This window comes from Molothrus ater, chromosome 23 (genome assembly GCF_012460135.2).
Source record: "Molothrus ater isolate BHLD 08-10-18 breed brown headed cowbird chromosome 23, BPBGC_Mater_1.1, whole genome shotgun sequence".
In the NCBI taxonomy this organism is placed as follows: Eukaryota; Metazoa; Chordata; class Aves; order Passeriformes; family Icteridae; genus Molothrus; species Molothrus ater.
Genome location: NC_050500.2, coordinates 1,708,288 through 1,729,610, shown reverse-complemented (window position 1 = coordinate 1,729,610; position 21,323 = coordinate 1,708,288). Strand labels below are relative to the sequence as shown.

General features: G+C 46.3%; 2 protein-coding genes across 2 annotated transcripts in view; both read left to right on the top strand.

The window, feature by feature from the left end:
- The window catches only part of LOC118695083 (uncharacterized), a 10,867-nt gene extending 2,424 nt beyond the window's left edge, over nt 1-8,443 (top strand). Inside the window, 8 exon segments of the mRNA XM_036396477.2 lie at nt 829-870; nt 873-972; nt 974-1,272; nt 4,322-4,480; nt 5,648-5,678; nt 6,190-6,266; nt 7,127-7,204; nt 7,995-8,443. Coding sequence (XP_036252370.1) covers nt 829-870; nt 873-972; nt 974-1,272; nt 4,322-4,480; nt 5,648-5,678; nt 6,190-6,266; nt 7,127-7,204; nt 7,995-8,020 — 812 coding nt within the window. The 3' untranslated portion in view covers nt 8,021-8,443.
- Nucleotides 8,444-14,637: 6,194 nt separating this feature from the next.
- Nucleotides 14,638-19,308, top strand: LOC118694825 (somatostatin-2-like). The gene is made up of 2 exons (XM_036396065.2): nt 14,638-16,137; nt 18,979-19,308. Exons 1-2 carry the CDS (start codon nt 16,042-16,044, stop codon nt 19,192-19,194), a joined length of 312 nt encoding a protein of 103 aa, XP_036251958.1. The 5' UTR covers nt 14,638-16,041; the 3' UTR covers nt 19,195-19,308.
- The last annotated feature ends 2,015 nt before the right edge of the window (nt 19,309-21,323 follow it).

Below are 21,323 nucleotides of genomic sequence, written 5' to 3'. Positions count from 1 at the left end.
GCTGTGCCATGTGGCACTTTGAAGATTTTGGAGGGGTGTGTTATAGGATTCCAATCTTGGGGAGCTTTAGGGTTCCAAGGAACAATCTCTGGGAGTCCTTGACACTGGAATTCAGCATTCCAGGCTCTGGAGCAATCTCAGGTGTCTCTGCTGTCCCTTGACACTGGTGTTGATGGGAACTTTGTATCAACTCCGTCCACGTGTGGACAGCAAATTGGCCTAAAAATTGCTGATTTTGGCCCGTAAAGAAACCTGGTGATGCCTCAGGTCAGATTTTAAATTTTTCTTTTCATATCTGCTGCCTAGTGGGGATCTGGGTTCACATCAGGGGATGCTGAGCTCTGTGCACAGAGCAGGGAACAAAACAATTCCTGCTCCAGCTGGGCACCAAGGACAAATGATCCAAATCTCAGCCCAGGAGCACAAACACCGTGGGCTGGAGAGAGAAAAACAAGGATGGGACTGCATGGGCTAAAGCTGGAATTGGACAATTCACTCCAAAATGCAAATGGAGCAGAACTGATCAAAGTGACAGACCCCATGAGCAGTTGTGCATTTTGGGACCATTTTGGTTCATCTTGGTGCAGCCCTGGTTGGGCTCTTGTGCTGCCCAGGGTGGCTCCATGGAGGAGATCCTTTTCATAAACCCCTGCTTTATTTTTTAACTCTGTCTAGTCCGTTCTTTTTTAAACCTGTCTAGGTCAGCCTTCACAAAGCATCGCAGGAAGGAAACTTAAGTAGATTTTGTGGGGGGGGAAAAAGGAGAAGTGGGGCAAAACCAGTGGGGCAAGAGGAGCAAACCCATTCCAAGGCTGTGTTCCCCCACAGACGAGGAGCCCAGCGAGTACTGGGACGGCGAGAAGCCGGTGCTGGTGCCCCGGAGGGCAGCACGGTGACGCTGCCCTGCGTCAACCGCCAGCACATCTGGACGGAGCGGCACAGCGAGGAGGAGCAGCAGGTGGTGCACTGGACCGGCAGCCCCCGGGGTGCCCCAGGACCGCGCCGACCGCCTGGTGGATCTGTACGCGTCCGGGGAGCGCCGCTCCTACGGGCCCCAGTTCCTGAGGCAGAAGATGAACGTGAGCCGCGGAGCCTTCGGCCTCGGGGACTTCTCGCTGCGCATCTCGCGCCTGGAGAGCGCCGACGAGGGCACCTACTCGTGCCACCTGCACCACCACTACTGCGGGCTGCACGAGCGCAGGATCTACCACCTGGCTGTCACCGAGCCGCAGAGGGACAGCAGGGTGGTGAACATCACGGTCCCTGCTGCAGGTGAGTGGTGTTCCTGTAGAGATGGGCACTAAAGGTGGTGAACATCACGGTCCCTGCCGCAGGTGAGTGATGTTCTTGTAGAGATGGACAGCAGGGTGGTGAACTTTTTTTTTTTTGTATTTTCCCCCTTTTTATTGGTTCTCTTTCCTCCATGCTTTTATGGAGGTGTGGGCAGGGGTTGATGCAGCCCTACCTTTGCTGTCCCAACTCTTCCCAGCATTCCCAGCAGAGTTTCTCTCCCCTTTGCACGGATGTTTGGGCTGTGCAAGGTGCCAGACCATGCAGAATCAACCACCAGGAATTTTCTTTCCTCCACCCTTCAGCTTTTCTTTCTTTTTTTTTTTTTTTTTTTTGTGTGTGTGTGCCATAAACCAATTTTCATATTTTCCACTGCACTGAGCTATCATCTGTCAGCCTGTCCAAACTCAAAACCATCACACTTCGTTCAGGCAGAAAAAGAAAACAAAAATCCCAAGTTTAATATAAAGTCTTTTGGGTATAGTTCTTTATTAACACTTTAAAATATTACTTGTGTTTTAATATTTATTGCCTGTTTAATACAGAATTTTGATTCTCTTCATACATTTTTAAATAGATTTATTCTCCTGTAAGAAGTTGGCTTTCTCAAGTCACAGAGACCTAAACTTTTCCCCTGGGCTAAAGTTGGTGTCCAGTTCCTCCTGTTTGGAGCAGAGGCAGGGCTCAGTGCTGCTTTCAGGCTCAGCACTGGAAATGTGCTGGATATTTATTAAAAGTGCATTTTTACTCAGGGTTTGCTCTGCAGCAGGTGGCAGGAGAAGCTGTTCTGTCTCATAATTAGTGCTAAAATATTGCCAAACCTTTGCCAGGTTTGTGGAGAGCTCTCCACCTTTTCCAGCAGAATAATTTGGTCTTTGACACTTTGGGAAGATGATGTTAAAGCACTTCTTAAACTTAAGGTTTCCCCCCTCATCATTAGGATTTATTTTTCAGTGGTTAAAATGTCCTGGAGTGGATTTGGGGTGGGTGGATGTTTAGGATTTATTTTTCAGTGGTTAAAATGTGAATTTGGGGCAGGGTGATGTGAGATGTGCTGACAGATCAGATCTTGGCTACAGAGTAAACCTTCATCACCCCAGCCTAAATTCTGCTCCCCAGTTATCAAATGGGAAACATCCCATTGCACAAAGTTATCAAATCTCAGTTTCCACTCTTTTGTTTTTGCAGTGATCTCCTCAGTGTTGCCTAAAGTTTAAACCCAAGTTCTGTGGGAAAGCAAAAATCCAGGAATAGAAATTCCTGTGTTTGCTGTGGCACCATCTCATTATGGCAGCAAGGAGCCAGGGTGGGACAGGGCAGAGCTGTCACATGTGCTGTTTGCAGCTTTGCAAGTGGCTTCCTTGGTTTGAATTGATATTTTTTAGCTTGGCAGGGTGGAAATCCCGTGTTTTTTTCCAGCTCTGTGTCCAGGGAGAACTGGAAATCCCAGTAAAAAGAGCACGTTGCTCTGTTGATTTTTGATTTTCACGTTGCTTTTTGATTTTCTAGGAGTGCTGTTGGCATTAGCAAACCCTCAGCTCTGGTTTCAGAGTGTTTATTTCCACCCACTCTTGCTTGATTTAATTTGCTTTTCGCTGGTTGGTGTTTTTGAACTGCTGGAAACTGCCCCAAAAAACTGGAGGCAGTCCCAGTGCCAGAAGTGTCAGGACACATCTGCTGAAGGGTGCTGTGGCTTTTGAGGTATTTTTGAGGTATTATTTCCCCCAGTTTTGCCCTTGTTCCCTCTGGGGAATTCGCAGAGGGATCTCCCAAGGGCTCCATCCTGATCTTGCCTGGTGCTCTGTGAAAATTCCCTGTAGGGGGAATCTCTTCTGCTCAGTTTTGAAGGAAAAATCCCTCTCCCCTTAGAGTCCTCTGGGATTCCATCCATGCCTGGGCTGGCTTTGTCCATTCCTCTTGACTGTTGCAAGCAGAGGAGTCGCTTCCTCTTTACACGTGTAAAACATTGACCTATTTATTTGAGACCTACAAAAAGAAAAAAAAAAAAATGTTCCACATAAAAAGTTTTGAGCTCTCCTTTCCTGTGCTGTGGGACAGGAATCCTGCTGCATCCTCAAAAGGAATGGAATCTTGGCTTTCCTCTGCTTTTTTAGGGGGTTTATTTATTTTATTGATTTGATTTCATTTCAAAGGAAGCTCAATATTTTTTGGCTCTGGAAACCTCTTCCCACTCCATAAATTATAACCCTTGGCAAGGAGGGGCTGCTGGCTGGAGCCAGAGCAGTTTGGAGTTTGTGTTGAAAGGGACCCAGAGGAGCATTGTGGGACCCTCTGGAAGGTTTGGGGCTGAAATTCCCCCCCCCTGCAAGAACACTCTGATGGCCAGGATCATTTTAAACCCTGGGAATTGTGATCAATCATAATTTAGGCACTGATTAATTCTTGCAATCCAGAATTCCTCCCTGAGCATTGTGGGACCCTCTGGAAGGTTTGGGGCTGGCTTTGCTCTGGAATTCTCTTTGCAAGAACACTCTGATGGCCAAGGATCACTGATCCAGAAGGGATCCTGTTAAACCCTGGGAATTATGAAAACATAATTTAGGCACTGGGAATGATGATAAATCATAATTTAGGCACTGATTAATTCTTGTAATTTGGAATTCTTCCCTGAGCATTGTGGCCCTCTGGAAGGTTTGGGGCTGGCTTTGCTCTGGAATTCCCCTTGCAACAACCTCTGATGGCCACGGATCCTGTTAGACCCTGGGAATGATGATAAATCATAATTTAAGCCCTGATTAATTCTTAAAATTCAGAATTCCTCCCTGAGCATTCCCACCTGGCATCGTGGGACCCTCTGGAAGGTTTGGGGCTGGCTTTGCTTTGGAATTCCCCTCTGCCAGAACATTCTGATGGCCAGGGATCCTGTTAGACCCTGGAATGATGATAAATCACAATTTAGGCACTGGGAATGATGATAAATCATAATTTAGGCACTGATTAATTCTTGCAATCCAGAATTCCTCCCTGTGACCTCACTCCCAGTGAACACTCCCTGTTCTCCTTCCCTCAGATCCAAACGTGGTCAGGGGCCACAATGTCATCAATGTCATCATCCCTGAGAGCAGGATGCACTTTTTCCAGCAGCTGGGCTACATCCTGGCCACTCTGCTGCTCTTCCTCGTCCTCCTCATCATCGTGGTGCTCGTCACCCGCAGGCGCCGGCACAGAGGTGAGTCCAGGGAAATCCTGGAAAGATTCCTGCAAGGAGCAGGATCCCCTCCTGGGAAACCAGGAACCTGCCCAGGGGAGGACTTGCAGGGCTGGTCTGGTGTAAAAATGCCCAGGTTTTGATTTTGTGGAGTTGCTGGGGTTGGAAAGGATCTCCAGGGTCATCAGGTGCAGGCCTTGGCTGGATCCCACTCATGATTTGTTCTGTAGAAGGGAGAAAAAAGCCCTTCCCAGGTGGGATTTATCCTTTGGGAGCTCAGGTGTCCAGGATTTGCAAGGTTGGTGTGGTGTAAAAATGTCCAGGTTTTGATTTTATGGAATTGTCTGGGTTCTAAAGACCTCCAAGGTCATCAGGTGCAGGCTTTGGCCGAACCCCACTCCAGATTTGCTGGGTTGCTCCACAGAAGGGAGAAGAAAAGCCCTTCTCAGGTGGGATTTATCCCTTAGGAGCTCAGGTGTCCAGGATTTGCAGGGCTGGTGTGGTGTAAAAGCATCCAGGCTTTGGATTTGTGGAATTGTTGGGGTTGGAAAAGACCTCCAGGGTCATCAGGTGCAGGCTTTGGCTGCAGCCCGCTCATGGTTTGCTCTGTAGAAGAGAAGAAAAGCCCTTCCCAGGTGGGATTTGTCCTTTGGGAGCTCAGGGGTCCAGGTCCTTGCCCAGTGGGAGGATTTTCAGGGCTGGTGTGGTGTAAAAATATCCAGGCCTTGATCTTGTGGAGTTGTTGGGGTTGGAAAAGACCTCCAAGATCATCACATCCAGGCCACAGAAACGAAGAAAAGCCCTTCCCAGGTGGGATTTATCTCTTGGGAGCTCAGGAGTCCAGGATTTGCAGGGCTGATGTGGTTTTAAAATACCAGGCCTTGATTTTGTGGAATTGTTGGGGTTGGAAAAGACTTCCAAGGTCATCAAGTGCAGGTTTTGGATGAACCCCACTCATGATTTGCAGAGTTACTCCACAGAGGAGAAGAAAAGCCCTTCCCAGGTGGGATTCATCCCTGGGAGCTCAGGTGTCCATGTCCCTGCTGGCTCTGGGATCCCATCAAGGGACACTGGGATCTCTGGGTGGCACCCTCAGAACTGGCTTTGGGTGCCACACAAATAAAAACAACCCCAGGAATGGGTCTGGACTGGCTGTGACTGCTCATTCTGCTTTTTCCTCCTGGTCAGGTTATGAATACAACGTGAAGAAATACGGAGAGTAAGTATAATCAATTTTAATATTATTAATATTATTAATTAGGTTTAGAATGCCTTCAAGTGAAATTTGGATTTCCTCCTCAGCTAAGAGCCTAAACCAGCTGGAAATCTGGTTAGGAGGAGGAAGTGGAGGAGAAAATGGTTTGTGGGGCTGATTTGGCGATTGAATTTCCTCTTGTTCCTCTTTGGGAACTGATTGAGGGGTGAAGTTTCTGTGAGATGTCCTTGGGAACTGGTGGGGAAGGAATAATGCACAGATCTGCTGTGAAATGGGGCCAAGATCATGGAGCTGGGCTCCTCCAGACCTTATTTCATGGGATTAAAGTGGGAAAAAAAAGGAAATTGCAGGATTGGCTGCCCATTGTTCTAAGATCAGGACAAACAAGTGGGGAAAAAATTTAAAAATGAATAAATCCTCTAAAGAATTAGGAAAGCTAAGGGGGAAAAGCGTGAAAGGAGCCAGATATTATAAGATGGGACAATACCATTTTCCACCATTATTCCCTTTTCAGGAAGGATGTGAACCTTAAAGAATTTACAGTGGACACAACAGATCTGACCCCACACAAAAGTGAAGACATCAGGCTGGGTAGGTGTCCCTGGCACCAAAACAGGTCCCAATCCCTGGAAATCTGAAATTTCTAATGGCACTTGGATATTTGGAAGTGACTTAATCCATTCTTTACCCTCTGGCGGTGGGTATGGACTTTATTTGAGGATTTATAGGATGGATTTTGGGGATTCCAGCATTCCTGAAGGTGGATGCTGCTCCTTGCTGGGGTTTGAAGGTGCAGCCTGGAGTTTATTGTGCCAATAATTGAGCAGGGCTTGGTTCTGGCTGGGATTTGGAGTGGATCCATTTCAAAAACTGCTGCTCCACCCTGAGCTTCCTGAAGCCTTGCCATGATGCCAAGTTCACCCCAGCTGGATAAACCAGGAAATTAGAAATATTATAAAGGGGAAAATTATAAATAATTTATTTATATATATATATAGTGACAAATATTTATCCCTTTATTTTTTTATTGCATCCCCAATAAAGGCACAACCTTTAAAAAAAAAGCTGACAAGAATTGCTGTAAAGGCCGCAGCAAACAAAAAAATTTGGAAGTAAAGAAAGGAATTGCAGAGGCTGGGTTGCAAAAATCTGGATATTTAGTAATCTAGATAATTAATAATCAGTCATCTCCAGGTGAGCTTTGAGGAGATAATCCAGAGCTGGAAGGATCAGTGAGGAGCAGGGAGCTGAAGTTTGCACAACTGGTTAATGCCAGGGGCTAAAATGAACTCAGAGCTGTTTTCCTGCTGAGTAACTCCACAAATAATTCCTAGAAATCAGAGGTGCCAGGCCTGGAGCACAGCAAGGAAGGCTGATCACCTCTGTCTTGCTCATCAAATTCTTGTTTTCTTTTAATATCCTGCGTGAATTCTGCTCCTCCCCTTGCACAGATTACAAAAACAACATCCTGAAGGAGAAGGCTGAGCAAGCCAGAAGCTTCCCAGCAAAGAACATTGATTTAGACAAAGGTAATCATCACTTTCTTCCCTTTAATTGGTGGCTGTTCCGATGGGAACAGTCCATCAGTGAGTGACCAAGCCACAGCCAAAAAGGAATGAGAAACCTCATGGCAAAAGCAGGAATGAGAAGCCAGCTGCATTCCCATCCTTTCATCATGGGGCCACAAGATGCAAGCAGTGATTTGCCTTTTAAAAGCTTTGGGCATGGCACAAATTGGAATTTTTCTTGATTGGAAAAAGAAAGCTTGGCAGGGCTGGAGCAGCGCCTGCTTTGCTGTGACCTCAGAGGGAGCCCAAAAATGTCCTGGCTTGGTGTTTGGGCAGAAAACACAGTGCAGAAGGAGAGTGTTTGGAGTGGAATTAATTTCTGGGTAATTTCAGTTACTTCATCCAAGAAAAGCAAAGGTCTCTCCCTGCCTGGGGCTGGATCTCCTCCTGCTGCTCCAGGATTAATCCCCAGGGCTGTGCCCTGTGTTTGTAGGACAGCTCCTGTGATCAGCTCTGGGATTCCATTACTCACTCCAGGGGAATGAGGATTTAATAAAGGGGCTGAAATGACACCAAGTAGGGGATGGAGAGCCCAGGAGCTCTCCCTGATGGAATTCTCCTGGAATTTTCTCCTGCAGGGTGGGTCTGGGCAATAATTTACCCCCAGCCTGTCTCACTGGGGGAGCTTTTTGATATCAGGGATGTGGGTGACTGCAAATGCTTGCCTAGAAATAAATCCGTATTTTTGTGCTTCTTTGAATTGTTTGAAATCTCTCTCGAGGTGCTGATGCCCTTTTCCATTTGCTTTCAGATTTCAGGAAGGAATATTGTAAATGAAGACACTCCCAAGCTGCTGGCTGGTCCAGAAGCTTCCATCCAAGATAGATAACGTGGAAAAAGAGATGGTTTTTCTTATTTCCATCTCCCTCCAGTTCCCACAGAATTTTTTCCGCATCCACTTTTTTTTTTTTTCCCCACACAAGGGTGCAAATGCTTCATGAAAGAGTTAAACTGTCTTGTGTGCATTTATGGGGTTGCCTTTTCTTCTTCCTCTGTTCTCCCAATCCTCCCTCCTTCCCCTTTTCTTTCTTGACAATTATTGTTGGATTTTATGCATCAATGATTTTTATGAGCTGAATCAGCAGAGGTTTTGCTTTGATGTTTCAATGACACAAATCCTATAGCATTTCCACAGGATTCTGTGTTTGAATGGAATTTATCTGTCTGTCCTGTATTTATTAAAGCAGCTGTCATATTCCAGCCTCCCCCTCCTCGTCGCACGGTTTGTGTGCGGGGATGTGGCTGTGCGGACGAATCGTGACACAAAGTAGTCCCACTCGGTGCTAGGGTTGCGGAGGGCGAAAACGCGGAGGCACACCAGGTGGGGGTTGTGCAGGATCACGCGGAGGCACACCAGGTGGGGTTTGTGCAGGGTCACGCGGAGGCACACCAGGTGTGGGTTGTGCAGGGTCCCGCGCTGCGGAGGGATCTCTCGGTGAGCGCACGAGAGAGATCCGGCAGAGGGGGAGACGCGGAAGGATACATGCAAGGCGATGCAGTTTTCGCCTGCTGTGGTGCCGTGTATCGACCCGGTGGCGGTGGAAGCGGCGTGCCCCGGCACAGGGATGCCGGCTGTGGCCGGACAGCGGCACGCAGCGGCTCGGAACCGGGACCTGGCTGTACCAGAGCTGCGGCCAAAGCAGTGGGGGGTGGTCGGGGCCGTGGAGATAGAACTGCGTATGCGTGCGGCTGATCCCGGAAGCAGCGCTGTGGTTGGATAAGGCGGCGCGGAGTGATATCGCTGGTGCGGGGGGCTGCCGGAGCGGGGGGGCCGGTGGCGGAGCTGCGGAAACGGGAGCCGGGGCTGTGGTCGTGGGCGTGGAAGGGAACGCCGAACGCCGGGACGGTCGCGCTCGCAGGAGGCGGCGGAGCCGCGCCATCCAGCAGCTCTGAAGCGGGGGGCCGCCGGGGGAAGGCGCGGCTCGGCGCGCCATGGAGCGGCGGCGGCAGGAGCGAGAATGCGACCACGGGCGGCGGCCGGGCGGCCTCGTCAGCGGGAGATGATCCCGGGGCGGCGGGAGGCGGGAGATGATCCCGGGGCGGCGGGAGGAGCAGCGTGGAGGCGGCGGGATTCTGCTGCGGGCGGTTTGTCGGCGGCTGGACTGCGGCGTGCAGCCGCTGGGAGCCGGGGTCCCTGCTGGCCCGGCGGGCAGGGGCGGCGCTGAGGGGACGCTGCGCTGGAGCGGCGCCACCGGCACGGGGTGCTGGGGCGTCCCGGTCCCAGCGCAAGCGGTGCCGTGCCGGGACCGGGGGATTGCGCCCAAACGCCGGCAGGGGCGGGGTCAGCGTGGGCGCCTGAGCTGCGGCGGGGCCCGTGGGCAGCTCGGGGTGTGCGGCGCGCGCTTGAACGGCAGGTTCGGGCGGGGGGGGGGGCAGAGCTTCCCGCGGCAACGCGCACAGGGGGCGCTGGGACGCCGCGCGGCCGCGCCAGGCGCGATCGGCACTGCAAGCCGGGAGCGGCAGGGAACTGCAAAGCCGCAGCAGCAGCGGCGGGACTTGGGCCAGCACCGGCCCCGCTGTGTCGGCAAAGGGGGCGGGGGGACCGGGGGGGACCGGGGGGGCGGCAGGAGCGGCCGCACTCGCGGGTAACGGGGGGGGAGCGGCGGAATCGGAGGGGGGGGGCCGCGGTAACGCTGGTGGGCGGGACCGTAAAAGCGGAGTTGAGGGACGGGGCCCGCGGTACCGGGGCAGCAGGGACTAACGGGATGGCAAAGGCAGGAGCGGCGGGAGGCGCCGGCGGGTGGGGGCGGGTGCCGGAACCGCGAGGGTGGGGGGCGGGGCGGCAGGGTGGACAGGACTGCGGGGTCCGACGGGGAGGTGAGGGGCGGGTCCCACTGGAGACTCGCGGCGGCAAGGGGCGGGCCCGCAGGAGGGGCGGGGCGACTGCTGCGGGCACCCCCCGTGCGGCAAACACAGCTCAAAGCAGCGCCCTGCAAGCTGGGACCAGCGCTGCGGCAGTCATGGCCCGGCGGGAAATACTATTAAAAAGTGCTTTAAACACCTGTGTCCATAATTTCCGGGAAAAACGGCTGAACGGCAGTTTTACGACAGTCGCGCATTACGGCGCTTTTACGACAGCCGCGCATTACGGCACCTTTTGCGACAGTTCTGCTTTACGGCACCTTTTACGACAGTCGCGCTTTACGGCACCTTTTGCGACAGTCGCGCTTTACGGCACCTTTTGCGACAGTTCTGCTTTACGGCAGCTTTTACGACAGTCGCGCTTTACGGCACCTTTTGCGACAGTTCTGCTTTACGGCACCTTTTGCGACAGTCGCGCTTTACGGCACCTTTTGCGACAGTTCTGCTTTACGGCACCTTTTACGACAGTCGCGCTTTACGGCACCTTTTGCGACAGTTCTGCTTTACGGCACCTTTTGCGACAGTCGCGCTTTACGGCACCTTTTGCGACAGTCGCGCTTTACGGCACCTTTTGCGACAGTTCTGCTTTACGGCAGCTTTTACGACAGTCGCGCTTTACGGCACCTTTTACGACAGTTATGCTTTACGGCACCTTTTACGGCAGTTATGCTTTACGGCACCTTTTACGGCAGTTATGCTTTACGGCAGCTTTTACGACAGTTCTGCTTTACGGCACCTTTTGCGACAGTCGCGCTTTACGGCACCTTTTGCGACAGTCGCGCTTTACGGCACCTTTTGCGACAGTCGCGCTTTACGGCAGCCTTTGCGACAGTTCTGCTTTACGGCACCTTTTACGACAGTCGCGCTTTACGACACCTTTTACGACAGTCGCGCTTTACGGCACCTTTTGCGACAGTCGCGCTTTACGGCACCTTTTACGACAGTTCTGCTTTACGGCACCTTTTGCGACAGTCGCGCTTTACGACACCTTTTACGACAGTCGCGCTTTACGGCACCTTTTGCGACAGTTCTGCTTTACGGCACCTTTTACGACAGTCGCGCTTTACGGCACCTTTTACGACAGTCGCGCTTTACGGCACCTTTTGCGACAGTTCTGCTTTACGGCACCTTTTACGACAGTCGCGCTTTACGGCACCTTTTGCGACAGTCACGCTTTACGGCACCTTTTGCGACAGTCACGCTTTACGGCAGCTTTTGCGACAGTCACGCTTTACGGCAGCTTTTACGACAGTCGCGCTTTACGGCACCTTTTACGACAGTTATGCTTTACGGCAGCTTTTACGACAGTTCTGCTTTACGGCACCTTTTGCGACAGTCGCGCTTAACGGCACCTTTTGCGACAGTCGCGCTTTACGGCAGCTTTTGCGACAGTTCTGCTTTACGGCACCTTTTACGACAGTCGCGCTTTACGGCACCTTTTGCGACAGTTCTGCTTTACGGCAGCTTTTACGACAGTCGCGCTTTACGGCACCTTTTACGACAGTTATGCTTTACGGCACCTTTTACGACAGTTATGCTTTACGGCAGCTTTTACGACAGTTCTGCTTTACGACACCTTTTACGACAGTCGCGCTTTACGGCACCTTTTGCGACAGTCGCGCTTTACGGCAGCTTTTGCGACAGTTCTGTTTTACGGCACCTTTTACGACAGTTCTGCTTTACGGCAGCTTTTGCGACAGTTCTGCTTTACGGCACCTTTTACGACAGTTCTGCTTTACGGCAGCTTTTGCGACAGTCGCGCTTTACGGCACCTTTTGCGACAGTCGCGCTTTTACGGCAGTTTTACGGCAGTCGCGCTTTACGGCACTACCCTTTATGGAATTTTTACGGTACTTTACGGCACTTTACAGGTTTCATTTTCTTTTTCATTTATTTTTAATTAATATTTTTTAATTTAAGTTTTTCATTTTTAATTTTTCTCTTTTTAAAGTTTTTTATTTAATTTTTTCAATTTAATTTTTATTTTTTATATTTTTAAAGCTTTTTATTTTATTTTTTAATTTTATTTTTATTTAATTTTTATTTTTAATTAGTTTTAAAGTTTTTTATTTTATTTTTGAAATTTTATTTTTATTTAATTTTTATTTTTAATTATTGTCTTTTTAAGGCTTTTTATTTTTTTAATTTTATTTTTTATTTAATTTTTATTTTTAATTATTCCAATTTTAAAGCTTTTTATTTTGGTTTATAATTTTTTTAAATTTAATTTTTATTTTTAATTTTTTTTTTAAGTTTTTTATTTTATTTTTTCATTTTATTTTTTATTTAATTTTTACTTTAAATTTTTATATTTTTAAAGTTTTTTATTTTTTATAATTTTATTTTTTATTTAATTTTTATTTTTTATTATTCTCATTTAACTTTTTTTAAAATTTTTAAAATTTTTTATTTAATTTTTATTCTTATTTTTTATATTTTTAAAGTTTTTCATTTTATTTTTCTAGTTTTTTTTATTTAATTAATATTTTTTAATTTAAGTTTTTCATTTTTAATTTTTCTCTTTTTAAAGTTTTTTATTTAATTTTTTCAATTTAATTTTTATTTTTCATATTTTTAAAGCTTTTTATTTTATTTTTTAATTTTATTTTTATTTAATTTTTATTTTTAATTAGTTTTAAAGTTTTTTATTTTATTTTTAAAATTTTATTTTTATTTAATTTTTATTTTTAATTATTGTCTTTTTAAGGCTTTTTATTTTTTTAATTTTATTTTTTATTTAATTTTTATTTTTAATTATTCCAATTTTAAAGCTTTTTATTTTAGTTTATAATTTTTTTAAATTTAATTTTTATTTTTAATTTTTTTTTTAAGTTTTTTATTTTATTTTTTTCATTTTATTTTTTATTTAATTTTTACTTTAAATTTTTATATTTTTAAAGTTTTTTATTTTTTAAATTTTATTTTTTATTTAATTTTTATTTTTTATTATTCTCATTTAACATTTTTTAAAATTTTTAAAATTTTTAATTTAATTTTTATTCTTATTTTTTATATTTTTTAAGTTTTTTATTTTATTTTTCTAATTTTATTTTTTATTTAATTTTTATTTTTAAATTTTTTAATTTTATTTTTCATTTAATTTTTAGTTTTATTTATTCTATTTTTAAAGCTTTTTATTTTATTTTTTAACATTATTTTTCATTTAATTTTTTAAAATTATTCTATTTTTAAATTTTTTTAATTTTATTTTTTATTTAATTTTTTTTAACATTTTTAAAAATTTTTAAAAATTTTTTATTTAATTTTTATTTTTAACTTTTATATTTTTAAAGCTTTTAATTTTTTTTGTATTTAATTTTGTTTTAATTATTCTATTTTTAAAGATTTTATTTTTCGTTTAATTTTTTAAAATTATTCTATTTTTAAAGTTTTTTATTTTATCTTTTAATTTTATTTTGTATTCAATTTTTATTTTTAATTTTTCTTTTAATTTTTTTTATTTAATTTTTTTTAATTTTATTTTTTATTTAATTTTTATTTTTAATTTTTCGATTTTTAAAGCTTTTTTTTTTTTTTATTTGGTGCTGCCCAGACCAACTCAAGCTGGTGATTGTGGTGGTGGTTGAGGGTCTTGCATTACGGCACTACCTTTTATGGAACTTTTACGACACTTTACAGTTTTTATTTTCTCGTTCCTTTATTTTAAATTGATTTTGTTATTTTAATTTTATTTAATTTTATTTTTAATTATTCTATTTTTAAAGCATTTTATTTTATTTGGTGCTGCCCAGACCTGCTGTAGTGCATTTTTATACTTTGTAATACTTTGAAGTAATTTAGTTTTGTATCCCCGTATTTTTCCCAAATGGTTTATCCCAAACTGTACCCCCCTCCCTTAACCTGTGTTATCCCTCTCCCGGGATGAGATCATCCCCGAACCCCCACCCTGGCTCTCTGTCAATCACTCAGCCTCCCATTCCCTCCATCCAGAAGTTTTGGTCCAAGTCCTCGAGTGATGAGCGAGAGGCTCGGGGTCAGCCCCCCAAGCCTTGCCCCATACGCTGTCCTATATGTCTATCCCCCAGCATCCATCCCTTAGGGTCACTTAATGGTTGGTAAGATGTTATCTACTGTCGGTTTCCACCTCCCTTTAAATGTGACCTTGGCACATCTCCCGGGGCTCTTGGCAGGAGGCCCCCTGAGGTGCAGGAACTCCTTTGGGACTCCTAATAAAACCTTGGATTAACCCCTGCTAAGAGTTGGCCCTTTCTCTTCTACACCTTGTTTTATTGCTACAGGAAACCCAGCAAACAACACTCATCCACCATGCACACTGCCTTCACAAACTCACCGTCACTCTCATTGCAACTGCTCCGTGACACCCCTGGCCATCATCGCAGCCTTGAAAAAATCCTCCTGCATGACTGTCCCATGGACGGGACTGAACCCCAGTCCCAGGATGGTCTGCACCCAAACTTTGGTGATGAATGTCACCTCGCAGACCAACCGGGACCAAGGGGGAAAAAAAAACAGCTGGGGGGGGGGGGGGGGGGGGCAGAATCCTGGCTGGGGATTTTTTATTCTAAATTTAAAAATGAGTTGAAAAACCTGAAAGGCAAAAGTCACACACACAAGGCTAAAACCGGTCAGACACTCAGACGTGCAGAGACGAGCAGATGCAGACAGACAGTCTGCCTCATGCTCTCACACATACTCACACACTCTTCAATTTACACACTCACTGCAGTCCTTACTTGAGACACTGAAGAACGTGCTTCAACACATCTGGCTGCCGCTCCTTGATGTCAAATGGTAGATTCCAGGAAATTCGGTATCCTTGGGGACCTGTGAGACAAAAGGAGGCAGTCAGCAAGTGGCTATCTGACAGCTAGGACTTGTCCCCACTCTGGGCCCATAAATTTTCTACCCAAAATCCCGTAGAAGACAGATGAACAGTAAAGTTTTTATATCTGTTCTACCTAACTGTGACTACGTGCCAGGGCAGGGCAGCTCCGATCATAAGTGGCACAATATAAGTACCACAATATAAGCCAACACAGGTACATACAGTATAAGCACACACTGTAAGCCAACATTTGAGGAAATAACATAAAAAATAAGGGGTACCCATTGCAAGCATATGTATAAGCTGTCTTTATTTAAAAATCCGCTTTAATGGACATTTTGTGGAACCACTCTGAGGGCAAGGTCCAAAAAGCTTCATTAACCCCTTGTCTTCCGCTGGTCGGGCAGCATCTGACCCCAATGCTCAAGGGCTGCATGGAGATTCCTCCCTGGAGTGGGCTCACCCCTTGAGGATGAGCCACAAAGATTTGATTGTTGGACCAGGTGAGTAACTATTTCTACTTAGCAATTGTTTTTGCTGGCTTTAATGCCATGGCTGCAGTGTTCCTTCAGATGTCGTGCCCTGCTCCAGCAGTTACAGCTCCTGTGCTGGGCAGGGAATGCTTCTGGGGAAGGGCTTTCAGTGTCATTAGTTCCCATTTAAATCAACCAAGCTATATCTAAGTGCTGGTGGCCAAAGGTTTTACCACTTGCCTCTGATTCATCCGGCGCTGGCCGGAGGTTTGTGGGAGCCGGTGGATTGTTCTACTCCTCATTATTTCCCAAACAGAATTTGGCTAAGTAGAAGAGGCACAGATGATGCCTGCAATTTTGTGACATGAAGAAACAGCCTGTCACTGGAGAGTCCCAGACCTTTGCTTCCTTAGCCTCTGCAGGTCTGGCACATGGAAAGCCCAGAGGCACTGAAGTATCCCGCTCAAGCAGCCAAATGTTAACAACCTCTCCAAAGCCTAATTTCCCTTTGATATAGACTTAATTGTTTGCGTCACCTGCTGGGCTGGGGGAGGGCTATAAAATGGCTTGCAACAATTGTCTGAGGCAGAAGAGAGTCCAGGAACAGCTCCCTCTACCAGTGTTCCTATCTCAGCACTAGTGACAACCTGAGCATCATGCAGCTGGTGGCCAGCCTGGTGTCTGTGCTGCTGCTGGTGTGGAGTGTGAGAGCCACGACGCTGCCCGGGGAAGAGAGACTGCAGAGCACCAGGGTGAGTACAACGTGCCCTGGGTAGGAGCAGGATAGAGGCAAGGAAAGGGACACAAGGGCAAGTAGGCTGTACCCGATGCAACTCTTCCATCCCTCTATACTCCAAGGCATTACAGTTTGACGTGCTGCAAAGCCATGGGCTGTTACTATGGCTTGCTGGCCAGCTGATTTAGGAGAGGTACCAGGACAGATGCCAGAGAGCTGGAATATGTGAAGTCTGAGCTAAGTGAGAACTGGCACAAAGGAGATCAGAGGGAAAAGGAGAAAACATTATTGAAAGGGTACAGCGTGAGAGAATAAAGCAAAGTACTAGGGAGGGCAAGAAAAGATATATAATTGATAAAATGATCAAGGGAGGTGATATTTTAAATAGAATTTGTGGGAAGGACAAAGGTTTAAAAGATAGGAAAGTAACAGAGAAATCACAAATGAAGAAATTGCATCAAAATAAAATTGTGTTTTCTGCAGTAGTATTCACAGGAAGAGTTATATTGACATAGTTCTGCTAGGGTAATTATGCTCTGAACCAGCATAGCTCAATGCAGCGGCAGAACTCACGGCAATATACTTATCTTACCAACTGGCAAAACCCTAATATTAGAATGGCTAGAGCACTCCAATAACTTTGCTTTTTGTGCTATTTCCCTAAGAGGCCAAAGGGATAGGGAATCAAAGCATAACCTAATCACAAGCCCTGTTTTGCTTGCCCTTGCCCTGCAGTCCTCTCCCCTGCACATTCCCTGCCATCCCTGATGTGCCTCTGAGCTCTGGTTAGTGCCACACGTGGCCAGATCCATAAGGCCGCTGTTATTCCAGAGAAGTGAGGGATGCCAGTGGGGGTTTCACAGGCACTAACTTCTCCTTTGTGCACATCCACATTGTTTTTTTGGTCCTAGTGTTGGCTCCAGCTCATCCACTGGTGTGTTAGTGCTTCAGGAGCAGGCTCACATCCCACTAATGACAAAACTGGCTGCAAGACAGAACCATACACAGTGTGAGGTGTTGACGTTCTGTCAGAGATCAGAGCTCCTGCAGCTGCCTGGGATTAACCATTCTGGGTATAACTGGAAATTTTCAGCTCTACATCCTTACAATAACAAGTGCAGTACTTTAAAAGCGAACTAATTTCTCTTAAAAAACAAATTCCTGGTGCAAATCCTAGCTGCTGGGGAAAAAAGAAACAAGTTATAGGGGATAAATTGATAAATAAGTATTTGGTAAAAATTAATTCAAGTGTACTGGCTCTTAGTCTTTTACACACTGTTGCTTACAAGATATTGGTATCATTAAAGAGAGTCATTATATCTATTATAGAGCATTCTGCAAACTGGAAAGCTCGTGGATGCTGATGAACCATGAGCACAAACTGGTTTGCCTATCTTTTCTTCTGCCAGAAATATAGTGTGGATTTTTTCTGTTCCTTGGTTTCTTTTGTGTGGTAGCAGGGGTGATTACTAGAGCTAAGAAAGTGATTAAAAATATCCATAAACCTTCTGTAAAGTAAACTCAAGACAAGTGCTCTGCCTGTATTTACCTCTGCCTGTATTTACCCATCTTTTGAGTTGCTCATGAGGTGGTCCTCAGCAAATGCTAAGCACGTGTGGGCATTTGTGGGGGGGCAATGTGGAAACTTGCTTCCAAGATTCCCATCTGCATGGGAAACAGATGGTTTGACAGGAACAGATCCTATCTCAGCTAGGCCAGTACTAGCTGTCTCTGCTAATGAGTCACAGAGACCAGGAATGCTCAGGCAAGAGGTAACTTCTCGGATTTGTTGGATGCAAAATTAAGAGAAATGCAGTAACTCATAGCTTGTACCTGTGGAATTCCCTCAAGCTCCAAACCACAGGCTCTGTTCTTCTGTGGGATGATTAAGCAATGGGATGGAGCTCAAAAGCTCTTTTTTCATCCCACCTTCCCCCAAGGTCAGGCTATGGCATTACATAGTACAGCTGCCTTGTTATTCTATTATTTCTCTAGAGTCCCATACTGTTCTTATCAGACTTCTAAAGTCCATATCTCTTTGGCATATTCTCACAGCTGCAGATCTTCACTAACTCCTTCTTCTGCATCTTGTTCTCTCTCAGGTCAGGGCTCCTCCAAGGCTCTCCCTGACTGGCTAACCCCCTTTTATCCCAGTTATCTTCATTGGTTACAACTGCAGCCCATCAAGGACAACCGGGACCTCCGGGGCAAAGCCTCTATACAGATATTCAAATACATTTCCTCTACTATATTTCCCCCTTTTCTTTTACATGAGTTAACAGTTGTACAGATGTTCAATTACAATACAATACATTTCCTCTACTATACTGCCTGTCTCCACCGATGCAACATTTTGTTTCAGATATTTGGGGTGTCCCTCTCCCCATCAATCCAGCCCTCTCCTTGTTGCATTTCATTCTCAGCATTTTACTGTGGGGTACAGCCCCCCGTGAGCTTAATTTACTATTGCCTAGAGAATTGTGCCTCCTCCCTGACCTTCCCAAGGCAGAGGCCAGGCAGCCAGAGCAGCAAAGAGGCAGTTTGGCATACACTGAAGTTTAATTAGTGCTGCAGTGAGGGCCTTCACAGCAATTCAAGCTTATTTGTTAGCAGCTCTTTTCCAGCTCTAACATGGCACATGAAGGCCCAACTGGCTGAGCTGGATAGAGATGGGAGACAGCAGTGGCCTCTGCAGCCACAGATCCCTGAGCTCCAGCATGGCTCTGCCATCTCTTGGCTCTGAGATGCAGCAGGGGAATGAGAAGGGGCCCCATGGGGCACATTTGCATGCTCTGAATCTTGACAGCCATGGGGGACAAGCCTTCCATCCCTTACCTTGCCTGCTCTTTGCCTGCAGGAACGGAGTACAGTCCACAAGGACGTCATTCTGAAGATGCTGGCAGGGCTGCTGGACGGCGTGGATGTGGGCAGTGAGGCAGCCTTCCCGGGTGTGGAGGAGGAGGGCAAGCTGGAGGAGGACGGGGCAGCGCTGGGGCGGCTTGCGCAGCTCCCGCAGCGAGACCGCAAGGCGCCCTGCAAGAATTTCTTCTGGAAAACCTTCACCTCCTGCTAGTGCTGCCCAGCCTGGCCCTGCCAGCCTGCAAACACCTTCCCACAACTCATCTTCCTTGTCCACCTAGCTCCTTCTCTGTGCCCTGCACCCCTCAGAATAAAGCATAGCACCTCAGGGACGTGTCTGTGCTTCTCTGTGGGGCAGCCATGGTTGGGAGGACGGGGCGCGTGCATTTTCTGGAGCAGCCATGGGGGACCATGGCCATTTTGGGAAAGGGTTTGCAGGTGTGAAGGGGAGCCATGTGGAGGAGGCACAGCTGCCTCTAAAGCTGCTGCAGCTGCCTCCTCAGCCTTTGAGGGACCAGCTGGGTGCACATTGAGGTGCTGGGCGGCTGGGGCTGTGCCTCATGGGGAGGATCCTCAGTGTCAGCCCCTGGTCAGGATAAGGTGCCATGCCCCAATGGGGAGAGGATGGTTTGATTCTGGACATGGGAGAGAGCAGCACCCCATGCTCCTTTCCAAGCTGGCTTAGTGAAGCACCCAGGCAGTGCTGTACAGATGTGGGGTGCAGGAGCAGCATCTGGGGAGAGGGAGACATGCCCAGAGCTTGACCTACTTTTGGTTTGCCAGCAGGTAATTCCAGAGAAGTTCCTGGGGTGCTTTTGGGCTGCATCTAAAACCTAAATAATTATATAAATTGGCCATAATCCTGGGTGGAACAGCTGTGACTCTGCTCTGGTTCACTCATGGTTTCTTGGTGTCTTCTCAACTTGCTTTAACAAGCCCAAAACCAAAACACCTGGGTTTTCTTACCTACCCTCTTGGGTGCCATTTGCTGCCTGGAGAGTAGCAGAGCATGTAGTTTTATTTCTTTGGGATTATTGAGGAGATTTTTGAACTGTTTATTTTTAGAATTAACAGGTAGTAAAAAGATATGGACAGTAGACATGTCCGAACTCACAGCTATTTCCCTCTGAAGAAGGCTGCTGAATCTCTCATACTGGCAAAACAAAAAGGTATGAAATTTAGTCACTCTTTTGCTTCAAGTTCAACTAGGAACTTGAATTTCAGAGCCCCAGACCTGATGAGAACTGAGGGTAGCTATTTTTAATGGCTTCATTTTGAGCCTTTTCATTTTGCTTTTGGAGGTTGGTGACCAGGAGGTAACTCCTGTCAACAGCAGCATTTTGGATTAAATCAGCAAGCCAGCCAGTTTTGTGGCAGTTGAGGTAATGGTGAAGAAATTGTGCAGTGAAAACAAGAAACTCCCGAGTACATGGGTGTAGGGATTGCCCCAGACAGAGCCTGCCGGTTCAGCAGATTGTGAGCTGGATTATTTAGTGGTTCCCACAGGAGAGAGGAATCTGGCTGCTCTCGAGGCTGGAAGTAAATCTGAAAGTTGAGCTGCTCTCTCATCGCCACAGATGGCCCCTGCTACCATAGGCTGAGGCACTGGCTGAGCACCAAGGGGAAGTGTGAGTTGCCAGTGCACCTGCAGTGGAGAGGGGCCAGCACCATCGGGATGGCTTCTTTTATCAGCTCTGAAATCAGTGTTTGAGTCGGATATTTCTGTGCAGTTTCCTTGGTAAGTCAATGTGCTGAGACTGAAGCGATGCGAGGTCCTGCCTGATGATAGCATTTAGTGAGTGTGTCAGGATAAATCAGATTCAGTGTGAGTGACTTATTCTCCATTTTTCACAAAAAAATTGAATTTTCACAAAAGAATTGTGAGACTTATAATGGCATTTGACAAGTTAGAAGGGAGTGAGAGCCTGCTATTTCTTTTTTTAGATGCAGTAGCCAATGCACTTTTGAGTCTTGTCTCTGCTCAGAATAATGTGTCTTGCTCTTTGAGCGAGAGCAAATACCCATAAGTTATCTCTGGGTTTTCTAAAAGGTGAAAAAGATTTAAAAGTTTTCCAGAAGGCACAGAAAGATCATAGAAAGTCTCAGAGGAAGCATTTGGAAGGTAAAGGAAATATCAACAATTCAAATGCACATCTTCCACCTCCCCAGAGAGTGTCTTAGTCCTGAGCAGTTGGCTGGGATGGATGATGGTTGTTGTCCAGCAGTCCCTCAGTGCTCAGGGGAATAAGCTGTGACAGAGGAGGGAGCACACTATTTCTCTAGGCTCAGGGCATTCAGCTGGGAATGAGGAATTTCTGATCTAGCAGTACACTGGGGACTTGC

Coding starts and splice junctions, on each gene's coding strand:
- LOC118694825 (XM_036396065.2), top strand. CDS start 16,042: ATGCAGCTGGTGGCCAGCCTGGTGTCTGTGCTGCTGCTGGTGTGGAGT. Junction 16,138..18,978: donor AGAGACTGCAGAGCACCAGG/GTGAGTACAACG, acceptor CTTTGCCTGCAG/GAACGGAGTACAGTCCACAA.